Source organism: Quercus lobata, chromosome 5, assembly GCF_001633185.2.
Source record: "Quercus lobata isolate SW786 chromosome 5, ValleyOak3.0 Primary Assembly, whole genome shotgun sequence".
NCBI lineage: Eukaryota > Viridiplantae > Streptophyta > Magnoliopsida > Fagales > Fagaceae > Quercus > Quercus lobata.
In genome coordinates this window covers 21,209,303-21,234,625 of record NC_044908.1, presented here as the reverse complement: position 1 = coordinate 21,234,625, position 25,323 = coordinate 21,209,303, and the positions used below count along the sequence as shown (strand labels likewise).

At 34.3% G+C, this 25,323-nt stretch overlaps 2 protein-coding genes across 10 annotated transcripts; one reads left to right on the top strand and one right to left on the bottom strand.

Annotated features, from left to right (window-relative positions):
• Positions 1-726: 726 nt before the first annotated feature.
• Positions 727-24,368, bottom strand: LOC115991965 (protein JINGUBANG-like). Of its 3 annotated transcripts, none has more exons than XM_031115977.1 (2): positions 22,189-24,368; positions 727-1,558 (listed from the first exon to the last, which is right to left on the bottom strand). In XM_031115977.1, exons 1-2 carry the CDS (start codon positions 22,880-22,882, stop codon positions 903-905), a joined length of 1,350 nt encoding a protein of 449 aa, XP_030971837.1. In that variant the 5' UTR covers positions 22,883-24,368; the 3' UTR covers positions 727-902. The 3 variants fall into 3 exon arrangements, with proteins under 3 accessions (XP_030971837.1, XP_030971838.1, XP_030971836.1); XM_031115978.1 differs by having other exon boundaries at positions 727-1,573; positions 22,204-24,368; XM_031115976.1 differs by lacking the exon at positions 727-1,558 and having other exon boundaries at positions 21,442-24,368.
• On the top strand, positions 10,575-20,273 carry LOC115991963. Of its 7 annotated transcripts, none has more exons than XM_031115973.1 (14): positions 10,609-10,739; positions 10,979-11,033; positions 11,731-12,019; positions 12,619-12,845; positions 14,940-14,977; positions 15,052-15,131; positions 15,352-15,419; positions 15,681-15,999; positions 16,467-16,582; positions 16,661-16,726; positions 17,538-17,628; positions 17,743-17,810; positions 19,712-19,749; positions 19,879-20,182. In XM_031115973.1, the coding sequence occupies exons 3-14, from the start codon at positions 11,914-11,916 to the stop codon at positions 20,063-20,065; spliced, it is 1,404 nt and encodes a 467-aa protein (XP_030971833.1). In that variant the 5' UTR covers positions 10,609-10,739; positions 10,979-11,033; positions 11,731-11,913; the 3' UTR covers positions 20,066-20,182. The 7 variants fall into 7 exon arrangements, with proteins under 7 accessions (XP_030971832.1, XP_030971834.1, XP_030971833.1 ...); XM_031115967.1 differs by having other exon boundaries at positions 10,611-10,739; positions 11,875-12,019; positions 12,604-12,845; XM_031115968.1 differs by having other exon boundaries at positions 10,612-10,739; positions 11,875-12,019; positions 19,879-20,273.
• Positions 24,369-25,323: the final 955 nt, after the last annotated feature.

The window sequence follows — 25,323 nt, the reverse complement described above, 5'->3', positions numbered from 1 at the left end:
CGTTTCATTTTTAAATCATAGAGTTGGAATTATTCAACCCGCCAGGTATCACCATACAAAGCATGTCTTGCTCGTATTTTTCACGCTGCCAGTATCTAAATATCCCAAATGTTGGTGGTAATTACTGACTCCAATCCTTGAAGAATTATCGGCCTTATAGCGAGTGTCCTACACTATCCCCTGTCAAACACCCCAAAGAAAGAGGTATTCTATTATTACAGAATGTTCTCAGCCATTTTGCTCAACTTCTGTGTTTCTATCCACCAGTTTTATTTTCTTTTGATATTTCATATTATAATATATTCTGGGGTGTGCAGAAGTCACACTCCTTATTGCTTCAAGTAATTAGCAACAATCACAAATTTTCAAAAAGACGCACTTATTAAAAAAAAAAAAAAAAATCAAAAAGAGGTAAAAGCTAATAGAAAATGAAGTTAAATGTGATGAAGTGTGTAAACAAAGTCTTTAATTGCAAATGGTGGAAGTCTTGAAAGAATCTACAGTGAAATAAACGCTTATAACTGTCTAATAACTGTTTATAAGCCATCAGTCAGTCACATGTGCCCCACGTATGCATATGATGAATTAAGAATGATGTGAATGGAGTGCCAAATTTCTCTATTTTACAAAAGTTGGTCCCAAATTTTTATTTATTACCGGTGCAGCTGGTGAGTGCACATGAGACAATCCCAGAAAAAACTAGTTAAAACTTAGAAGCCTCTTAATTGAACCTCTTCAAAATTCATTAATACAAGTTGGGTGGAACAGCTAAACTAGGATGGTGGGTTAAATAGAAAGAAGATTTTGTAACTAGAAAATAAATTAGATTCAATTTTATTAACCCCAAAATCATACTAAACTAAACCTTACATGGTCTGGATTGTTTCCAGCTACTGCCTCTCCTACTGAAAATGATCTCCTTGAAGCTTCTTCTCTACCCATGATGGTGACAGAACTGGACTCATCTCAAACTCCACAGCTTCTCTTTGCTGATCTTTCACTGGGTCCTCCAAGTTTGCCTTCTCAGTGGGATAAATTTTGATCCTCCACACCTTAAAAGTTTGATCCAAGCTAGCACTATAAATCAACAAACTCTTAACCACATTATCTGACTCTAAAGAAGCAGCTAAGCATCTCACTGGCCCATGATGTCCTTCAATGACTGAAAGACATGAATGTAAGCAACTTCCTTCCTCTCTCCTCCATACCCTAATAGTTGAATCCTCGGAACCACTAAAGACTAAGTCACCTATGGCTATTAAGCAAAGAATAGCAAAATGATGACCTTGTAAAAACCCTCCATGGTTATATCTCCCAGACATCTTTTCCTTCTCCCAAAAGTTTATAAGCCCATCTGAGGAGCCAGAGTAGAGCAAGCAAGTGCTTTGTGACAGGCTCAAAGCCAAGGCATTAACTGGTGAAAGTTGAAACTTTAGCGTCATGGTGAGAATATGAGAGCTTTCACCAAACACCCTTCTCCATATCTTCACTGAACCATCAGAGGAGCAAGTGAAAACACACCCATCATGTTCATTGACAACAATTGCGTTGACATGACCATCATGAGCCACAAATGAATCCACACAATTGTGTCTCCGGGCTCATTGGTCGTATTGGGATTGATGTTGCTGAAGCAGAAGATGGCCTTGGAGAAGTAAACTGCATTCTAGGCTCAGCTGAATTTTGCTGAGCACCAAAAGAGAGTCTCCTAGGTAAATTGATGTTCTTCCTTTCTTCATCCATGAAGCTCCTTAGGTCTACTTCACCATGAGATTCCATGGTAGATGATCATAGACAAAGGTCCTATGTTGTGAAAATTGAATGGGGTTGTTCAAAATCTGGTTAGGACTGTCAAATATTTAGTTGAGATTGTCTGGGGACCAGTATTTTAGGCTCTTTAGTACATTGAACTTTGCTATAACAATGTAGAGCCAAAACTAAAGAAAGAGAAGGAAAGCAAAGTATAAACAGGTAAGATTTAGGAGTAGTGGGCCTAGTGACCAGTGTGATTTGATATTCAATAAATTTTCTATTACCCCCACAAGCAAACACCACTAGAATATGCAGCTCATATATGTCAGGCTTGTAAAGCAAATAATACTTCTATGAGAAGCAAACAATAAATGAAAACTCAAGAATCACAACAATTGATAACTATAATAATCTAAGAACTCATAAGAGAGAAATTTTGGATTTGAATAAGGTTCCAATTTAATTAACTTCGTTAATAATGTTTTGAGCTACTAGTCAACACAACATATATAAAAAAGGAACTTTTGGGATAGTTGGCCCAAGCACCTACTCAGTGATAGTAAATAAACCAAACTCCTAGACAAGAATAGTAAATGAAAATGATATTGCAAGTGTAAAATTGCGTTTGATGTCATTTCTGAGTACATTTTCACCGTCATGCTATCCAGTTTTCTATATGATATCATTGATATGTATGAGTAGGTCACAATTCTCAAATCTCAAGCCTATATGTATATACAATCATCAGATAAGTCTATACATTTTGCATACATACAAAGTTCATGGTAATTGTCATTATAGTTTTTTTCTTTGTCATCATCACCATATATCAATATATTTAAACACAAATTAGGGAGAGCCTAGAACATACTACTATTTTGATATGCTACTTCTGACCCAATGGCTTTCAAAATCTTTCTTCAGTCCATAACTAAGAGTAATGACTCATCCTCCCTACCCACCCATATACCTTATTGCATAGTTTTATGTTCTTCATGCCACTCAACTAGATAATAATGATTATACATATAGGTTCAACCTGCCATAATTATATCAGGATATACTACAAGAAGAAAAAAAAAAATGTAAAAGTCGGTATAGAAAAAGTAAAATAATACTGAAACTATGAATTTGTCGATATAACTTTCACATCATTGTTTTTAAGCCATCTTTCTTACAAGCTGACATGTCCTAGCCAACTTTACAGTGTTTTCAATCACATGAGACAAAATCATCGTCTTAAGAAGATAAGTTATCTCCCATGTCTTAGTAGCTAAGGAGCAAGACCATATATATACATATAGATATAACCTGGGTGATATCCTCTTGATCTTCTCCACTTCCATCACAATTCAATTCACAGGTCAAGTTAGAGAGAATCTTTGGCCTAAATAAGTTAGTCTTTGTAACTAGGCAACAAATTTTTACATGTTCTTCACAATAAAAACTCAAATTTTATTTGCAACTCTTTAAAGTTTCTAGAGATGCTTCCACCACAGTTGCGCTCTTGCCTTGCTTGCTTTAAAGGCTGTGCATGCGTGGGGGGAATTTAATTGTTCTGTTCGAAACATGGTGTAAGCACTTTCAAGTGTATATTGTCCTAAAATGTCCCTAATCAAATTAAAACATCTTTGTGAGTTAAAAAATTTGATCTTTCGATGATACTTGCTCAAAATAAGCGCCAGGGTCAATAATAGTCTCCACGTCCGCAATGACCTTAAAAGAAGTAGGAATGGGTAAAAACTAAAAACTGTTGAACACATACACTTCCACACACGACCACACAAAACAATTGAAATGCACTTGTGTGTAATGAACACTACTCTTTTACTATATTGTTTTAGTTTCCAAGATATTCTTCCAAGTGAGGAGCAAGAAGAGTGAGTGTAAAATGAGAATTTCTTTTGGAAAGGAGGGTTAAAGTAAAACATAAGATTAAAAAAAAAAATTATTTTTCAAGTTTTGGTTAGTGTAGTTTATTTTAAAAAGTATGGGCACTTCAACTCATTTCACACTCTACTAAGTTGTTAACCTATGATGAGAGCAACATCACTATCACATAAATGTATTAATAATACTATTTTTATTATACATCCAATCATAAGTTAACATACTAGTTGGCCTGGGTGTGAAATTTGGTGATCCTAGACTTATCATTTGTCTTGTATAATTGTTTGGAAGATTTGCACCCACCCACAAAAACTATCTTCTAAGACAATAACGTTTGAAGAATTCTCAAGAATTTCTGAAGACCAGTAACGAGGGGCCCATGTGCCTTCTTCTTTGAGATGGACTCCTCCTGATGGAAGCAATCAAGCTAACACCTACAACAATTGGGGTGAGAATAATTGTGTGTGATCATAAATGCCTTAGGACAAAGATCAGTATGCTCTTGAACACTCCCCCCTCCCCCCTCCCCTCCCATATTAGGGGTGAGTGTTCCTTACTTGATGTTTACCATAATAGTATCCTACCCGTTAAATTCGAATCTAGGAGCAGGTAACTGGTGAGCCATAAATGTTATTCCAACCTCGTGAGTAGTGGCAACTCCATGTTATGGTTAGAGTGTTCAGTGATCTTGAAAAAAATTATATATAATTTTTTTTTTGTCTACTATAAATAAAAAAATGGGCACTCTAAAATACAATTACAAAGACTAATAAGTGTAAAAACAGTTACAAAAATCAAATAAGTTGAGTTACAACAAAAATAATGATGTGGACACAAGAAAAATGTAGCAACAAAAAAATAAAGTTGAGTTAAATTGTTAATAGAGTAATACCATATTACGATGGAAAGAGAAAGACATGAAGTTAGAGTCAAAGTTCATCTTGCCTAAGCCCTTGAAACACCATATATAATGGCAAAACCCAATGGCCCCAACCACAACACAATATGTTAAATCAGTTTATCGTCACCAACGGTAACTAACTCCTAATTCATGTCGAGTAGACTATGGGTCCGTTTGGATTGAACTTATTGTTGCTAAAACTGAAAACTGAAAGTACTGTAGTAAAATAACTTTTAAATGTGTGAATAGTATCGTGGGACCCATTTTTAATATTTTTTAGTGTGTGAACAGTGATGAACAGTGCTGGTTGTCCCCTGGTATGCGTGAAGTGAGGAAAAAAAAAAAAGAGGAAAAACGCAGCTTTGGATTTAGCGGAAATCCAAACGGCACCTATGTAAAAACAGCAGGGGCTTGAGGGAAGAAGCTCAAAAGGTACTGTGGGGATCGTTCGATTAATAGGCCCATAGGATTCAGAATTGGTTCAGGATTGTTGGGCCAGTGGCCCATCTAAGGCCGTATACCCGTCCGAGGACACCATGGTCCTCGGCAGAACGCGTCCGAGGACAATCTCGTCCGAGGATGATTAAGATGTGGTCTCGCTGCGATCAGATCTCAGAATTCAGTCATCTCAAAGGGTAGAGTAGCCGACTAAAGATGAAAGAGATAAGGCAAACAAATATCTGAAACTACAGCTACCTCCGCATTAATGACCTCTCAACCAACTCTCTGACCGCATTAATGTGGAGGTGATACCTGAACAGTGGGGAAGCAGCCTTACAGCTGCCCATAGGAAGTTCCAGGAGGTGCCAGATGGGACAGAAAGAAATCCTCCGAACGCAACCTACACGTGTGCGGCGAGGATGGAGCGCAAAGGGAGGTATATAAACTAAAAGAAGAACATGAAAAGGGGGGATCGAGACAGAAAAAATAGAGAGAAAGAACAAGAGACGGAAAGTAGAGAGAAAAAAGGGAGAAGAGAAAAAATGATTTGTACTAGTCACTAGGGAGGAATATCCAAGGTATCAACTGAAAAACCTTGAACGTTCATGAAAGCGAGTCTTTGGAGGATAGATTACGGTTAGCCTAGTTCTTTACACCCACGCTCTAAAAATCATATTGTCTGGGCCCTTTACGTACGAACCCGATACTGTTTTGGTTCGGTACTAAATTGTGTCCTCACAGGTACCTATAACATACGAGAAGCCCATATCGAGATCCATGATTCCATATATTGTTCCTTCTCTCAGAAAAGGCTTCATTCTACCCATTTCATTTTCGAATTAAAAGTTGTGCAACCCATGCTCAAAAAATGCAAACTCACATGTACCAATATTACTCTTTAGTCTTTATTTAGTAAATGACCTCACTAGGTTACTATGCTCACACATTATCCTCATAAGGATAGACATGTTTCTCGATGCATATATACGTTGCCCACTCTCTAGTGACGTTATCCATAACCAATGCAATCATCTATAGGATTAATCTAGAATAAGCTTAGACTTAGTTAATATTATTTGATTTTTTTTTTTTTTAATGTGAGTTGGTGGAATTCATTGAAACATGTATATAATTCATCATATATATATATATATATATATATTTAAAAGTTGAAGTGTAGTATTAATTGTTGTTGTGCTCCAGTTGAGCTACATTAGCATCCACATCATTATCTTTTTTCTTTCCAATTTTCCTATGATTTTTTTTAACGTTTACTTTTTTTTTTTTTTAATAATTATACTTTCTCCAATCTTTCTCATTCTTTTACCTTTTCATCTCCTTAGTCCCCACTACCCTCAACCTTAATATTACTATTCATCTTTCCTTTCATCTTCCTTTATTTTGTCTCTTCATCTTTCCCTCCCTTATCTTTTTATCTCTCCACTATCCTCAAACTTAATATCACTATTCATCTTTCCCTTCATCTTCTTTTATTTTGTCTCTTCATATTCACTTCATCTTACTATAAATTTGTTATTCTCTCTTCTATTTTTTGCATAGTTTTCCCTTATGAAAATGTCATCTCTCTCTCTCTCTCTCTCTCTCTCTCAATATTGTTTGGAGTATTTTTTTTATTTTTCCTGCATCTCTACTTTAAGTTGATACATTTTTGTGTTCGTTATAACTTTACTTTGGGTTGATACGATTTAGTTTTGTGTTTTAAATTTTTTTATTCTCTTTGATTGTTAAATGTTATCCTATTGCGTTATAAAAAATTAAAGATAATACATATGAATATAATATTTATTATTCTATTACATAACATGATTTGGGTAATTTAGTGTTTATTGTTGTAAGGATCGGATTTGAGTCCTAAGCCCAAAAGTTAAAAGGATCTAGACCCAAAGAGTCCAATATAATGAATTTGTAAAGAATGGGTTGGAAAACTAGGCTCTAATGAGTTGGGTAGCAATTCTCGTGGATCCAAGTGACAATAAAGTAAATATAAACTGGATGTATCTCATAAAAATTATCCTCGGCATAGTCCGAGGAGTTCAGCTCTTGTATATAATTCTTGAAGTTGGTTACAAGTATAGTTCTTATTGCTACAGTAATTCTCTCTTAATTCTCCGATCCCCTCCCCTTAGGGTTTTCTTTATATTTTATACTATCCTCCTCCTTCATCTCTACCCTTCATGTGTAGATTAGATTGCTAGTGTTGATCTTTGTCCCATCAGCACCTTCTTGAAGTCTTTGGGGAGTAACTATAAGACTAAAAGTTACTGTTCAGGTATCACTTTCTCATTAATAAAACTAGAGAGTTAGCTGCAGAACATTTAATGCGGTGGTAGCAGCTTTCCCTTTAGATATTTCATAGCCTCCTCTATCTTGTTCATTTTTTATACTTATCATCATCAGTGGAATTGTCTGGAATGTTGCTCTTAACGTCAGACTGCACCTTCTGACCTCAGCTATGCTCAACCGAGGAAGCATTCCTCCTGAGATCACCTCCCTAGAACATCATGCCTAGATCCCTTCCTTTAATTATTAGTGTTGACCTCAATAACATGTTTATCCATCCTCAAACTATGAGGTGTCCTCAGACTGGGGCACCAGCCCAATATATTCTACTGGGCCTAACATCCCTACAATTATTATATATATATATTTTTTACATTTTTTTATCTTATTTTATTCAATATTTAAACTCAGCCACATCTTCCATATAATTAAATTATTTATGTTTTCTTATTTTTTTATTTTAAAAATTAAACACATAATATTTTATTTAAATTCAAATAAATGAAATTGTAATATAATTAATAGAGATAATTAATTTGGTGTTTATTGTTATATATTTTATTTTTACTTTTTTTCTTCTCATATTATTTTATTCAACATATTGCATTATAAAAAATGATAAAATTAATTAGCCACTATCATTATGGAGTAGTAGTCTATAGTTTTACGTATATAAAGAAATGGAATATATAGAGTTTATATATGTAAACATTCACATTAAGTAAATAATATATATACTTAATGTGTATGGTTTTGTGTATGTAAAGAAATGGAATATATAGAGTTTATATATGTAAAGATTCACATTAAATAAATAATATATATACATACACACATCTATGTTTTTATGTATATAAAGAATTGGAATATATAGAGTTTATGTATGTAAAGATTCACGTTAAAAAAGATATATATGTATGTATAAAGGTTTAAGAAAAAGTATATGTATGGTTTTTATTAACTTAAAAGATAATGAAAAATCAACTGATAATAAATAATAACTAAAACAATAATATTATTAAGCGCAACGCGTGAATTTGCGACTAGTGTTAATAAAGACGTAATCACTAAAAACTTTACATCATGGACATAAGCCATCAAAACAAACCAAGTAATTAATTTTGCTTTTGCCTCTATTCCTCTTTCTCTATAACTCCCATTCTTCCAACATCAATTTTTAAGCATTTACACCCATTATTGATCTTCATTCTAAGTCACTAATATGTGCCCAAATTCTATCTATCAATTTTCTACCTAAAAAGAAAAAATTAAAAAATAATTCTACCCAATCAAACCTGATCAAAAACTTATCAGTCTATAACTACAAATGTTATGCCCTTTTGTAGTTGTACTATAGTTAAAAAATGTATTATAAACTTAGTTTAAAACATTAATATTATTATTTTCGTGTGTGTTTTAATAAGTATTACTGTTTACTCAAAAAGAAAGAAAGGATGTTTATTTCACATTGGTTGTGTGTGTTTAGTATTCACTGTTTATAACCCCAATTTACAATTACAAAGGTTAAGCCCTTTTGTAGTTGTACTTTGGTTAAATAATGTATGATAAACCTGATTTAAAAAACTAATATTACTATTTTCATGTGTGTTTTAATAAGTATTACTATTTATTCAAAAGAAAGAAAAGATGTTTATCTTACATTGGTTGTATGTGTCTAGTATCCGCTTATAATCATTCTACAACTACAAAGATTAGACCCTTTTGTAATTGTACTCTGGTTAAATAATGTATTATAAACCCAATTTAAAACACTAATATTACTATTTTCGTGTGTGTTCTAATAAGTATTACTGTTTACTCAAAAAAAAGAAAGGATGTTTATCTCATGTTGGTTGTGTGTTTAGTGTCCGCTATTTATAACCACAGTTTACAGTTACAAAGGCTGGACCTTTTTTGCAATTCTACTCGGGTTAAATAATGTATTATAAATTCGGTTTAAAACACTAATATTACTATTTTTTGTTGTGTTCTAATAAGTATTACGGCAAAAAAAAAAAAAAAAAAAACACTCACCATGATCAGTCACTCTCACCATCGAAGTACTATGATTATATTGTCTTTCCAATTCCATGATGTACCTCACACATTTATTGCGAACAATGAGAAGCTGTTTACTCAAAAAAAAAATAAAAAATCACCATGATTAGTCACTCTCACCATCGAAGTACTACGATTATATTGTCTTTCCATGATGTACATCATACATTTATTGCGAACAATGAGAAGCGCACTATATACTACGCTAGTCGGCTAGTGTGAGATAATTCATTCGGCAGCATGACATAAACTTATTTTGTGGCATCGCATACATATAACATAGATAAAAATTGGTTTATATCGATTCTCAAAAAAAAAAAAAAAAACAATTAGTTTATATCATACCAATAGTTACTTTAATTTGACATCACAATTGCGTTTGTTATTGCAGTATTCATACTACATAAACATTGTGAAAATAAAAGAAGTGTGTACGACGTTCCAAAAGTTAGGTTTTGCAAAAATAGATACGTGACAAAAATTAGAGAAACATTACAACTCAATGTCTAGAAGTTTGAGAAGTTTAAAATTCAAAATATTTGTTATTTGATACTCTCATTTGATTAGTGGTTCATAACAAGTAATTAAGACGGAGCACGTGATGCTTCAAGTTCATGTTCAAGGGCATTGCCTATTTGCTTGTGACTCCAACACAATTAATCTGATTTGAGAATAGAAAAATGGGTGCAAAAGCTTAATCAATTATCAATTTTTTATTATTACTTTTTGCTGAAAAGAAAAAGATAAGATCATAGAGGTAAATCACATCTTATTAAAAAAAAAAAATTCTATCAAGCAGTATATACCACAGGATTCCCTCGTTGGCTTACGGTCTCAACGCTAATGAGCCTAGTATAATTCAAACCCAAACATTATGACAAGATGAAAGAGGTGCTAGACCAGTATACTCCACACAGCTAACTCAATTATTCAATCACATAAAAAAAATTTATAGGAAAAGAAAAAATAATTAATTTTTTGCCTGATTTTTTATATTTCTAACAACAATGGAATCAAAACTTTCTTAAAATAATTTACTAATAATTACCTTAAAAGCATTTGCCACCCGCTAACATAACCCGTCATCCCAAATCTCTAAAAATCTATAAGAAATCCCAAAAAGTGTTAAAAATATTAGGGTATGTTCGGTTTTATTTATTTATTTTATTTTTAAGATTTAAACAACTGCACAACAACACTTAATTAGAACAACATTAGCAAACGCCTAAAATTGCAAAGTTGGATAAATCATCAACCAATAGCGTCCCATTTTCGCACGGTGACAAGACACGTGTGCTCTCCTTTCTCTTCGCTTCTTGTCTCTCTCAACGACAAAAAGAAAAGAAAAACAAAATTCAGGTTCCTTCCTAATGATATCTTTGAGGTCTCTCTTCAGGTACATAAGATTCGAAACTTTTTTCTTTTTGCTTTTCTCGAGAACCAAACAGGGTTTAAGTCTTGGGTTTTATTAGATAAAGAAGTATGCACACACAGCACTTTTAAAACAACAGCTTTTAAAGACATTTCTGATTATAATAAGTCTAATTTCATGGTTAGAAATGTTAACTTTTTTTTTTTTTAATTATTTGAGAGAAAAAAAAATGGCTATATTATTTTGTTAAGCAATTGTTGCAGAGTGGACTGTGTGCTGAAATTTTCTGTGGTGACCAGGCCAGTAAATTACTTTCAGGTTTTTGAACTTTGATTTTCTGTGTTTCAATATTCAATTATATTTGAATTATTATTAAATTTTATGTCTTAATTTGGTTAGCATTTTGTTAATTGTAAGTATTGAAAAATGTGAGTTAAGTTAAATAGGGGTTGTTTAGGACCATATATGATAAAAGGTTGGACAAAAATGCATATATAATTCATGGGAGGGTGTTTGTTTAATTTCATTTTAGGAAGCAAAGCCTACTAACAATCTCTTCCAGATCCATTGCTCTTGCGCATGAGCATAAACTGCTAAAGCCCGTTAGGGGTGAATGCCCTAGGATTTCCTGGCAAGTGGTTCTGGCGGGTGGGGTTAGTTGCCAATAGATTTTACTGGCTAGAGGCGAGTCCAAAGGACTCTTTAGAAAGGTTCTCTCTTTGTAAAAAAAAAAAAAAAAAAAAAAACCTCTTCCAAACCCCACAAGAGTGGGAGAGCCTTGTACACCGGGTACAACCTTTTAGGAACTTTGGGAACACAATTTTTGTCTTACATAATTGATTTTTTATATTTATTTATGGCTCACTCGATAATCATTTGTTGGGAAGTTGGGATTAAAATGTCTATCATGAAATCTATCCGGTCCTGCCTTGAATTGCAAAGAGATATGAAAGTGATAATGGTTTGAGAAGTGTATGTCAACCTCTGACTGTAATGTTATTATGGCTCTCTTTAGGCCAAGGAGGGAGGTGTTGTTGGACAAAACTGCTTCCCATGATGCAGCTAATTCAGAACTAGATTTAGATTGACTAGGGGTAGTTGTGAAGCTTATCTAGATCAGCCATAAGCTTGATTTTGGTGACACCAATTCATGTGACAGGGATGTTGTGCCTGTCATGGTTTGAGCTATAATTTTAAAATGGGTGGTGGAAAGGAAAAGCAAAGTGCTATAGACCAGAACAAAAAGCTCAAAACAGTTACTCCTGTATGGAGACCAGTCTGTACACAAGCCGTTTCCGATGAAGGTTGGTTATCTTCTTACACAATCATAATCTATGAGCTGGATTGATAGACTTGAAGAGTTAGTCTGGTTCTTTTTCATTTTTTTTTTTTTTTTTTTTTTTGATCTTTTTCTGTTTATTAACCATTCAAGTTATGATTTTATATAAGAAACTCAGACAAAGATAATCCACAGATTTGGTCTTGTCATTTATATGTTCCCTAGATGTAAAGTTGTATATTTATGTCATCACATCTTAATCAATTTATGGATTTTTTGAATTGAATCATAGTGATTTGCTTGTAGTAAGATTTCTCTTTGTTTCTAAATTATCCCAAAAAAAAAAACTCTGTTTCTCCAAATGAGCTTTACCTCTACCCCTGTAAGAATCATTAACTGTTTGTGCAACTTATAAAAAGGCCTACTGCCGGATCATTCATGATAAATAAAACCTTGTTTTTATCCTCCTGTTGTAATGTTCTCTATGTTGAGAATTGGCTTTTACAAAATCAAAAACCCGTCAGTTTGGATCATTGTACTCTTTTGTAACAATAGACTTATCAAAGGAAATTTGATGATATATTACCTCTGCTGTTGCCTATGAATTAGTGTGTAAATTTGCAGAATGCTTGGTAAAGGATGTAATAGTGGAGTCAGAAGATGGAAGTCAAGTTCAAGAAGTGCAGTGTAGCACATCTAGCATTGTTTCTAATGTTCAACATGTTATGAAGTCAGCTGAACCGGTGACTGAAAAAACAGACTCAAATATCAGTTCCAGCACAGTGCAGTATAGTGATGAAGATAATAATGTCTTGGAAGGAGAATCAGAAAAGCATTCAATTTCAGCTGAGGTTAGATGTTAATAGTTTAGTTCTTGCTGTTGCTTCTTCTTCTTTAAATTGTCTATCTATATGTGTGTATGTTTATCAGGCCCATTTGCTAACTTTTCTGCATGAATTTGTTGGCTATGCTTTTCAATGTGCCCATTCTCAATTGCCTTTTTTCTTGTCAAGGTGTTGGTTGGTGTAACGAGCTAACTTTATCAAACAACAGGGTTCTTCATTAATTTTTTACTTCTAATGCACATTGGACCTCATTGGCAGCAGTTGTATTGCACTTTGGTGGCATGCTTTTCTTGTTTATTGCAATGTAATTGTTTGTTATTATTACTTTTTTTTTGTTTGAAAGAGGGGGGGGGGGGGGGGGCGGTTGTCCAGAACTGTTAACTGTACACGTTTTCCTAACTTCAAAATTTCAGTTGCTTTGCAGTCTAAAATCTATCAGTAGTTAACATTTATTTGCGAATTTAAGAAAAAAAACTGGTACTTGTATTGCCTCTAAGTTCTGTATTTATATGCAAATTATATGTATGGTTTTTCAACTTCCTCATTCTTGAAGATATTAGTCTATCATGTGCCCATTTTAACCTTCATAACTCTTCATGGAAGGTTTTTTTTGGGTGCGCTCTCTAAGCAATGACAACAATTGAATTAGTAAGTAAATCATTTCCTATTGCAGCAATATATATTGCTGACAGTTGTCAGATCCTTCTTTCTATACTTATCTCTATGGCAGTGTAAAGTACTTCCCGAAAAATTGCTAGTTAATGGGAGATTCTTTCAACAGAAAATTACACTAAGATGGTGTAAAATGGTTTATGCCTTCAAAAAGTGAAACATTTTCCAGCCCTCACTTCTCCATGCCATGTCTATCACCTCACCTCCCTCCCCTTTGTGGCGTCATCCTGACCTTTCTCCTCCTCCTTGCTGCTGCCACCAACACCTTCCTCCTCTTCCTCCTTGATGTAGGACAACCTAGGCTTCCCACCTAAATTAGTCCCACCGTAAAACCTTAGGCTTCCCACCTAAGGTGTTTGGAATCACCACCAAACAAATCAATGAAAATAATCTCAATAATAATAATAATCTGTAAAATACAAAAGGAACCGTCTGGAGCTTTATATGCAGCTTCCAAGAATCATAATGATAAAGATAAACTCTCCTAAACAAATCCTAAACAATCTCAAATACTAGTACGATAATCCTAACAATCTCAAATACTAATCCAATACTAAAGATAAACCCAAATAAAGATAACATAAATGATAAAGATAGTCTCCACAGATGTGTCATCGTGTGGTGTCCGCACCACTCCTCCACACTAACACTACCACCTTCTTACTTTCCACTCCCTCATGTTGCTACTACCAGCTTAGTTCATTCCTCTGCATCACCACCACCACCCTCCACTACCCACTCCCCTTGCAACTACCACCCTTCTCCTCTCCCTGCCGATACCGTCACCTTTCTCCCTCTTACTCCCTCTTACTCCCTTACCACATCTCCTTTCCCCACTCCCACTGCCGCCCTTCATTTCCACGAGCCCCCCCCCTCCCCCCCCCCCCTCTCCTTCCCCAACCCCCCAAAAAAAAAAAAAAAATCCTTCCACCACCACTGTCTACTAACTTTTTGTGAGTTTTAACATAGAGATTTTCAGTGCAACTATCAGAGTAAATATTTTTTACAGATTCTCAACCAAACAATAGGAAACAAATCATTTTCCCTGAGAATATTTTCTACCATATATAGTTTTGCCAGGAAATGTTAAATGCCAAAATTGATGGTTCAAGAAATCCTGCATGGATGCTCTAAAATATGGTTCTGGAAAAGTTAGCACTTTGGCATGGAATGGTTTTAACCAATTTAGAAGTGTTCCCCCCTCCTTAGTTGTTGTCATTGGAAATGCTGGATGGATTTCATGCTTTTGGCAAAGCTGCAGTAAGAAATAATATCAAAATTTTATTGACCTTATCCTGGTTATATAGTTACCATTTTGCTCAGTTGTTTCTCACTTTTTGGAATACTTGATAGCCAGCTCCTTCAAACTTAAGATTTTAATATTTCATTCTTTTCAAATTGATCTAATGCTCTATATTTGATATGCAGGTTGGTGCTTCTCTAATTCGGTTTATAAAAGGAAAAGGGTACACAATTCAGCATGTAAATAATTTTGTACTACAGTAAAACATTCATTTCCTTATAATTTTTTTTCCCTCAGAGGATCTACACAGAGAAAGATTGAAGAAGAGATGGGAGTTAAAATTATATTTCCATCATCCAAGAAGGATGATTCTATTAGTGAGTTTGGGTTTCTTATAATCAATGTGAATCTTGTATATGGTCATTATGATAAATTGTTGATTTAAAGCCTTCAACTGTGTTAAATTTCTTCCATAATTGTATCATAACATATATAATTTACTGCTGGTTATTATGTAAAATTTCTACTACTTTTTAGAATATGTGAATGTGATGTTTTTATTGTCCTTTGATTAAGTTTTACATGATAATCTTGCAGCCATTGAAGGCCCTTCAATTGAAAGTGTCAATAGTGCTTCAGAAAAGATACAAACTATAATTGATGAGGTCAGTTGTCTATTAATATGATTTTCGAAAAGATGTTATGAGGAATGCAATATTTTTTATCCTTCTAGAATATTTCATGTCAATGACATTGGATTGAATTGAGTTTTTTTTTTTTTTTTTTAGATCACATTCTTAATTATTTTATACACTATTTGTTAAATGTTTTCTTCAGCATTATTTTCTTGATTTTCAACCCAAACACATAATGTTGTATTAATCACTAACTTTTTTTTTCTTCTTCTTTTCTCCCTTCAAATACAGGCAGTTAAAAGCCCAAATCTTGATTACTCTCACTTCATATCACTTCCATTGGCTGTACACCCTGAACTGGTTAAGAAGCTTCTGAATTTTCAGAATTCCATATTGGGGAATGGTGATGGTTGCCCAGATGAGAATTGGGATAGTGATTCAAATGAAGATGCTACTGACAATGAAGCTGGGCACCGGCAGTTAGATAAACAACCTGATGTTGCTGTTGAACTCAAAACTGATGATGACAATGAACATGTTAAAGTGAAGAGGAGTAAAATACCTCTTGTCAGTTATGCCCCTAAATCATCAAAGTCTTCTCCTTTATCTGGTATGCCAACAATTATATTACATGATGCCTAAGGAGCTTAAAATATTTATATCAAGAGATTGTGCAGTGGTCTTGTTCTTTAGCTGGTCAGCTGTAGCAGGATTTAGTATTGTGCGTGCGTGCGTATGTGTGTGTGTATATTATATTTTTCTTACTACTTGCCTAGTCATGGTGCCACCTAACATCCTTTTTCACTTATATAAGTATTTATTTTTTGTTTGTGATTGCATTGATTTAAAGGCTCATATATGGGGTTTTATAATGCAACTGCAAATGTTTTTTCCCCCATATCATATTTATGTTACCTGGTTATTTATCATGTGTGTTTTCATGATTATATTTGTATGTATCTTTCTTAAGACTCACAGATGATCATCTGTTTGCATTTTTATCATCAGAGAATCAATTCTTTTATTTTCTTTCATCCTCTTCCTCCTCTAACAAACACTGCTGCATGTTGCACTCAGCCGACTTGGGAATTGACAAATCCATATTCATTAAACCAAAAACGTTTCACTTGACTGTACTCATGCTAAAATTGTGGAACAAGGACCGTGTTAGTGCAGCTGCTGAGGTTTTGCAGGTAACAACTTTATACTGAATAAGGTAGATGTGGCTGAAGTGGCACTGCTTGACATCAATGTGTAATATTTCTTCCCAGAGTATCTCCTCAAAAGTGATGGATGCTTTGGATAATCGGCCTGTCTCTATCAGGCTTAAGGGGCTGGTAAGATCTTTTTCTATGTCCAAAGGGTAAGATAGTTGTGTCCAATACTTATATATATATATATAAAAAAAAAAAGATAGTTGTGTCCTATATATGTTTTGAATATGCATTGAAAAGATATCATCCTTCAAACTTCTTGACAACAGTGGTCACCAAAGCTGATGTGCATAGATATGTGTAAGTACATGTACACCAGTTGTTAGATAGTTAATGTATATCTCAATTTGTTTAGGTTAAGGTGTGTCATATGCCGTTTATACCTTAATTGTGAATGATCTTGTTAAGCATTGGGAGGTGTGTTTAAGTTGAGATGTGTTATATGCTGACCAATCATCTTATATATATATATATAAAAAAAAAGATAGTTGTGTCCTATATATGTTTTGAATATGCATTGAAAAGATATCATGCTTCAAACTTCTTGACAACAGTGGTCACCAAAGCTGATGTGCATAGATATGTGTAAGTACATGTACACCAGTTGTTAGATAGTTAATGTATATCTCAATTTGTTTAGGTTAAGGTGTGTCATATGCCGTTTATACCTTAATTGTGAATGATCTTGTTAAGCATTGGGAGGTGTGTTTAAGTTGAGATGTGTTATATGCTGACCAATCATCTACTTTATTTTTTATTTTTCGGTGAATTAAGTAGAAAATAGTTTAATGTTTGAGCTCTTTATTGAAAATCACATTCATGGATTAAAAACCCTCTAGATTTTGGCACATTGGAAGGTGGTTTCATTGTTATGTTTGCAATGGGTGAGGGAAGATGATATTTTCCTTGACGAGCTCATTTCATGTCTTCGTAGGAATGCATGAGAGGTTCTTTGGCCAAAGCCCGTGTTCTTTATGCTCCTGTGGAAGAAATTGGCAGTGAGGAGAGACTGTTACGTGCTTGTCGTATCCAAAATTTTGTCTGTACTAACAAATGAGAAAGACTAATACTATCTTCTTTAATTAGGTTTAAGTTGTTTCTGTGGAATAAGTATTTTTGAATTTCTTGAACTTTCTCAGAAGTCATTACTGATGCATATGTTGAAGCTGGACTGGTCCTTGAAAAAGATGCTAATCAAAAGTTAAAGGTATAATATATTACCTTTTTATATCCTTCCCTTCCTTTTTTTTTTTTTTTTTTTTTAATTATGCTTTATGCTTTTGAGCTACGTGTGCTTCCCATAAGATTCTTTTGCTGTACTTGAAGTTTTAACAATGCATGCATATGTGACTGTACTTTGGTCACTGCATGAATTTGAAGTTCTTAATGTGAGAAGCATGTATGATAGCTTTTGAAACTTTCTCAGCCAATTCAGTACTTATTCTTCATGCATCAGTGCTACTATTTCCTTAAACAAATTCAAGTTTTCCAAAAGTGCAAGTGCCTAGGAAGGTGGTCAATGGGTGCTTGTTCATGCTTATCTATTGATGTCAATATATAACCTGGAAAATAGAGAAAGTGTCAAAGGAGAGGATTTTTTTTTTTTTTGAGGTGTGTGTGTGTGGGGGGTGGGAGGGGGTGGTGCGTGGTGACAAAGGGAGTAGGAGAGGATTAAAAAGTTTTTTGTTAAACTAATGCATTTTTCTCTCTCTGAAATTATGGGATATTCAAATTTTGAGATAAAAATTAAGGAGGCCTTGGAATATAAAATTAATTATTAATTTCTAAAAAAATAAATAAATAAAACAGCTGTGAAGTTTCAGAGTTTTCATCTATAGTTTTAATGAATTCATTTGACCTTATCATCTGAACAGGACTTATTGAAATTTCCCAACGTTTTGCTAAGGTCAAAATGCAGTTTTTCTATGCCTCAGTTTTAGCTGTTAATGCTCATATCGTTTTTGGGGAACACTTATTTGTTTTCTAAGATTTCTAAATATTCTCATACATTTCCTGAGATTTACGTAAAATGACATTGTTCTTTGAGGTTCTGATATACAATCCTTAGCTTGTTACTGGACGAAATGTTTCCATCTACGTGTTTTGAGATATGAACAAATATTTGCTGATGTCCTTTGAGGTTGTGATATACCATCATTAGCTTGTTTTCATGCTGAGTTCTCTTTAAGTAGCTTCTTGTCATATAAGTTTTCTTGACATATATCAGAACTTTTCTTCGTGTGTTTTGCTTTTGGTCATTGCATTAATTGATGCTTGTTCACTTTGCACTGTAAGATTGAATTTAGACCAGTTATTTAACTGTACCGGTGGTGGGTCAATATTTAAATGAGCCAAACTGTGGACCCATTTTGGTGATTGGAGATGCCAAAAAGAAAAGTAAAAAAAAAAATATATATATATATACCATATAATTTGAATTATAATGTAAACTATTGAGTAAAATATGTGTATAGTAAGATACAAAATCAAACCCAATAACCAGTTTTGTTATGTTCAAAAATTAAAAACACCAGCTTGAACTATTACCTGCTGGTGAAGGATTACATTATCTTACTGCATTCTTCTTCAATTTATACTTCCTGACATAGAACAACAACAACAGTAACAACAAAAGCCTTTGTCCCAAAACTTTGGAGTCGGCTCTATATCCCTTTATAAAGCCTTACTCCCTTACATAATTCCTGCATATTTAGTGTCCGTTGGGCAAAGATTATTTTTGCCAACTTATTTTACAATTTTGCTTATTTTTGCTACTATTCATGGGTCTCACTACATTTTTTGGTACTATTCATGGGCCCTACTGTACTATTTCAACTAATTTTTACATTTATCTACAGTACTTTCAGAAAAAAGTTTTCAATTTTAGCAAAATAAGCGAATCCCAAACGGATCCGTAATATAAGGCATACTTGGTTTTTTGGGTGTTCAAGAGTGTTGTATTGTAATTGTATGTTGTTTCAAAATTAGAGTTTGTTTAGAATTTTATGGCCATATGAATTCCCCCTTATAAGAACTTAAAATGGTAATAGTATCATATGAATCTTGAATGTGCAAATAACGTGGGTTTTCTGTTTCCTTGAATTGCAGTTGCATGCCACTGTGATGAATGCGAGGCATAGAAAAAGGTGTGACTACCATTTTTTTTCCTTTTTCCTTTCTTTTTCCTGGTACTTATTAGATGCTCCCAGTGTTGCAGTTGTTTTTGGCTTCTCTTTTCTCACAGCTGTGACTAACATATGGAACTTACTGTTTAGGAAGAAATGGACTAGAAATGCTGATTCTTTTGATGCACGTGGTATTTTCAAACAGTTTGGATCAGAGGAATGGGGGGAGTATCTTATCCATGAAGCTCATCTTTCGCAGAGATTTACGTTTGATGAAAATGGTTATTATCATTGTTGTGCTTCAATACCTTTTCCTGAAAATATGCAAGTGGACTGAACCATTTTCCTAGATGTCAATGTGCTTTTCTTTTTAGTAGCAAACCATGAATGCAAAAGTTATTAAGTTATTCTTTGGGAATTATTTTAGTATATTCTTTTCGTATGTGTTCTCTTACGTGACTGCTTTCAGACTCCTGGTTCCAGATTTGTAGTTCTTCAATGAATCTATATACCAATTTCCTCTAATAAATACTAAATTTTTTTAACTTTTGCAGTATGTTACCAAAGTAGCGTATACAATGATTTGAAACTTGGAATTATGTTGCATAAAATACTTGTGTTTTACTTTGAGCCCTGGGCCTCCTCAAAGGGCATTGCATAAACAACCAAATTTGAGAGAGAAATTCAAGTCAAAGTAGAAACTAACTCTATCTGTACCAGCATGATAAATCTTGCTTGAATTGTGTATTGGAACTCATCATCTTATAGTAGCTCAAATAAGATGTCTGCAGGCTGATTATGATTATTAGACTTAATTCTTTGCCGATTGTGTATTCATCATCTGATAGTAGCTCAAATGGAGACTATTTTCTTGGTTATTGATTTTTTCCCCCTTCCTTTGCTTTGTCTGCACATTTTCCTGCTATTGTAATTGTAAAAGGAAGAGAAAATTTGCGTTTCATTTTTAAATCATAGAGTTGGAATTATTCAACCCGCCAGGTATCACCATGCAAAGCATGTCTTGCTCATATTTTTCACGCTGCCAGTATCTAAATATCCCAAATGTTGGTGGTAATTACTGACTGCAATCCTTGAAGAATTATCGGCCTTATAGCGAGTGTCCTACACTATCCCCTGACAAACACCCCAAAAAAAGAGGTATTCTATTATTACAGAATGTTCTCAGCCATTTTGCTCAACTTCTGTGTTTCTATCCACCAGTTTTATTTTCTTTTGATATTTCGTATTATATTCTGGTGAGTGTAGGAGTCACACTCCTTATTGCTTCAAGTAATTAGCAACAATCACAAATTTTCAAAAAGAGGTAAAAGCTAATAGAAAATGAAGTTAAATGTGATGAAGTGTGTATACAAAGTCTTTAATTGCAATGGGTGGAAGTCTTGAAAGAATCTACAGTGAAATAAACGCTTATAACTGTTTATAAGCCATCAGTCAGTCACGTGTACCACACGTATGCATATGATGAATTAAGAATGATGTGAATGGAGTGCCAAATTTCTCTATGTTACAAAAGTTGGTCCCAAATTTTTATTGATTTCCAGTGCAGCTGGTGAGTGCACATGGACAATCTCAGAAAAAAACTAGTTAAAACTTAAAAGCCTCTTAATTGAACCTCCTCAAAATTCATTACTACAAGTTGGGTGGAACAGCTAAACTGGGCTGGTGGATTAAATAGAAAGGAGATTTTGTAACTAGAAAACAAATTAGATTCAATATTATTAACCACAAAATCATACTAAACTAAACCTTACATGGTCTGGATTGTTTCCAGCAACTGCCTCTCCTACTGAAAATGATCTGCTTGAAGCTTCTTCTCTACCCATGATGGTGATAGAACTGGACTCATCTCAAACTCCACAGCTTCTCTTTGCTGATCTTTCACTGGGTCCTCCAAGTTTGCCTTCTCAGTGGGATAAATTTTGACCCTCCATACCTTAAAAGTTTGATCCAAGCTAGCACTATAAATTAACAAACTCTTAACCACATTATCTGACTCTAAAGAAGCAGCTAAGCATCTCACTGGCCCATGATGTCCTTCAATGACTGAAAGACATGAATGTAAGCAATTTCCTTCCTCTCTCCTCCATACCCTGATTGTTGAATCCTCCGAACCACTAAAGACTAAGTCACCTATGGCTATTAAGCAAAGAATAGCAAAATGATGACCTTGTAAAAACCCTCCATGGTTATATCTCCCAGACATCTTTTCCTTCTCCCAAAAGTTTATAAGCCCATCTGAGGAGCCAGAGTACAGCAAGCAAGTGCTTTGTGACAGGCTCAAAGCCAAGGCATTAACTGGTGAAAGTTGAAACTTTAGTGTCATGGTGAGAATATGAGAGCTTTCACCAAACACCCTTCTCCATATCTTCACTGAACCATCAGAGGAGCAAGTGAAAACACACCCATCGTGTTCATTGATAACAATTGCGTTGACATGACCATCATGAGCCACAAATGAATCCACACAATGCTTTTCAGAGATATTCCAGGCCTTAACTGTTCTGTCCCATGAACCTGTATATAACAGCTTTTCTTCATGGTTGTATGCTAGGCAAGAAATAATGTTTCTGTGTTGGAGTGTGCTCTTTCTTGGAAACAAGAAGAATGATTTTCTTTGAGGCAAGGTAGTGATCTTCTTTGGTCGAAAATTGTCTGTGATCGACACATTCCATACGCGAATTTTGCAGTCACTATGTGTGGTAAATAGCATTCTTCCACAAGCCAAGATGGCACGAACTTGACCAGAATTAGCCCTTATGTAACCCATTTCAGTGCAGTCTGGTTGCTTCCAGACATGGATGCGTTTACTTTCAGAGCCAGTGAATATAAAATCTTTTGTGAGTGTGATAGAGAAAATGTTACCTTCATGGCGATGAAGAGAGGCTATGCAATGATAAAGAAGAGGCTGAGTGGGAGATGTTCGCACCGGGGAGAGTGTCCATGGTGTCTCCGGGCTCATTGGTCGTATTGGGATTGATGTTGCTGAAGCAGAAGATGGCCTTGGAGAAGTAAACAGCATTCTAGGCTCAGCTGAATTTTGATGAGCACCAAAAGACAGTCTCCTGGGTAAATTGATGTTCTTCCTTTCTTCATCCATGAAGCTCCTTAGGTCTACTTCACCATGAGATTCCATGGTAGATGATCATAGACAAAGGTTCTATGTTGTGAAAACTGAATGGGGGTTGTTCAAAATCTGGTTAGGACTGTTAAATATTTAGTTGAGATTGTCTGGGGACCAGCATTTTAGGAGTAGTGGGCCTAGTGACCAGCATTTGAAGTTTGCTATAACAATGTAGAGCCAAAACTAAAGAAAGAGAAGGAAAACTAAGTATAAACAGGTAAGATTTAGGAATAGTGGCCCTAGTGACCAGTGTGATTTGATATTCAATAAATTTTCTATTACCCCCACAAGCAAACACCACTAGAATATGCAGCTCATATATGTCAGGCTTGTAAAGAAAATAATACTTCTATGAGAAGCAAACAATAAATGAAAAATCAAGAATCACAACAATTGATAACTATAATAATCTAAGAACTCATAAGAGAGAAATTTTGGGTTTGAATAAGGTTCCAATTTAATTAACTTCGTGAATAATGTTCAGAGCTATCAGTTAGCACGACATATATAAAAAACGAACTTTTGGGATAATTGGTCCAAGCACTTACTCAATGATGGTAAATAAACCAAACTCCTAGACAAGAATAGTAAATGAAAATGATATTGCAAGTGCAAAATTGTGTTTGATGTCATTTCTGAGTACATTTTCACTGTTATGCTATCCAGTCTTCTATATGATATCATTGATATGTATGAATAGATCACAATTCTCAAATCTCAAACCTATATGTATATACAATCATCAAATAAGTCTGTACACTACGCACACATACAAAGTTCATGGTAATTGTCATTACAGTTTTTTTCTTTGTCATCATCACCATAAATCAATATATTTAAACAAAAATTAGAGAGAGCCTAGAACATACTACTATTTTGATATGCTACTTCTGACCCAATGGCTCTCAAAATCTTTCTTCAGCCCATAACTAAGATTAATGACTCATCCTACCTACCCACCCATATACCTTATTGCATAGTTTTACGTTCTTTATGCCACTCAACTACATAATAATGGTTATACATATAGGTTCAACCTGCCATGATTATATCAGGATATTTACTACAAGAAGAAAAAAAAAAAATGTAAAAGTCGGTATAGAAAAAGTGAAATAATACTGAAACTATGAATTTATCGATATAACTTTCACATCATTGTTTTTAAGCCATCTTTCTTACAAGCTGACATGTCCTAGCCAACTTTACAGTGTTTTCAATCACAAGAGACAGAATCATCGTCTTAAGAAGATAAGTTATCTCCCATGTCTTAGTAGCTAAGGAGAAAGACCATATATATATACATATATATATATATATATATATAGATATAACCTGGGTGATATCCTCTTGATCTTCTCCACGTCCATCACAATTCAATTCACAGGTCAAGTTAGAGAGAATCTTTGGCCTAAATAAGTTAGTCTTTGTATCTAGGCAACAGATTTTTACATGTTCTTCACAATAAAAAACTCAAATTTTATTTGCAACTCTTTAAAGTTTCTAGGGATGCGTCCACCACAGTTGCGCTCTTGCCTTGCTTGCTTTAAAGGCTGTGCATGCGTGGGGGGAATTTAATTGTTCTGTTCGAAACATGGTGTAAGCACCTTCAAGTGTATATTGTCCTAAATGTCCCTAACCAAATTAAAACATCTTTGGGACTTCAAGCACTCCATTGATAACTGAAGCTTTGTGAGGTAAAATTCTTTGATCTTTCGATGATACTTGCTCAAAATAAGCGCCAGGGTCAATAATAGTCTCCACTTCCGCAATGACCTTAAAAGAAGTAGGGATGGGTAAAAATGGTTGCACACACACACTTCCACACACGACCACACAAAACAATTGAAACGCACGTGTGTGTAATGAACACTACCCTTTTACTATATTGTTTTAGTTTCCAAGATATTCTTCCAAGTGAGGAGCAAGAAGAATGAGTGTAAAATGAGAATTTCATTTGGAAAGGAGGGTTAAAGTAAAACATAAGATTTTTAAAAAAAAAGAAATTATTTTTCAAGTTTTGGATAGTGTGGTTTATTTTAAGAAGTATGGGCACTTCAATCTCAGTTCACACTCTACTAAGTTGTTAACCTATGATGAAAGCAACATCACTATCACATAAATGTATTAATAATACTATTTTTATTATACATCTAATCATAAGTTAACATACTAGTTGGGTGTGAAATTTGGTGATCGATCCTAGACTTATCATTTGTCTTGTATAATTGTTTGAAAGATTTGCACCCACCCACAGAAACTATCTTCCAAGACAATAACGTTCGAAGAATTCTCAAGAGTTTCTAAAGACCAGTAATGAGGGGCTCATGTGCCTTCTTCTTCGAGATGGACTCCTCCTGATGGTAGCAATCAAGCTAACACCTATTAGGGGTAAGTGTTCCCTACTTGATGTTTACCATAATAGTATCTTAGCCATTAAATTCGAATCTACGAGT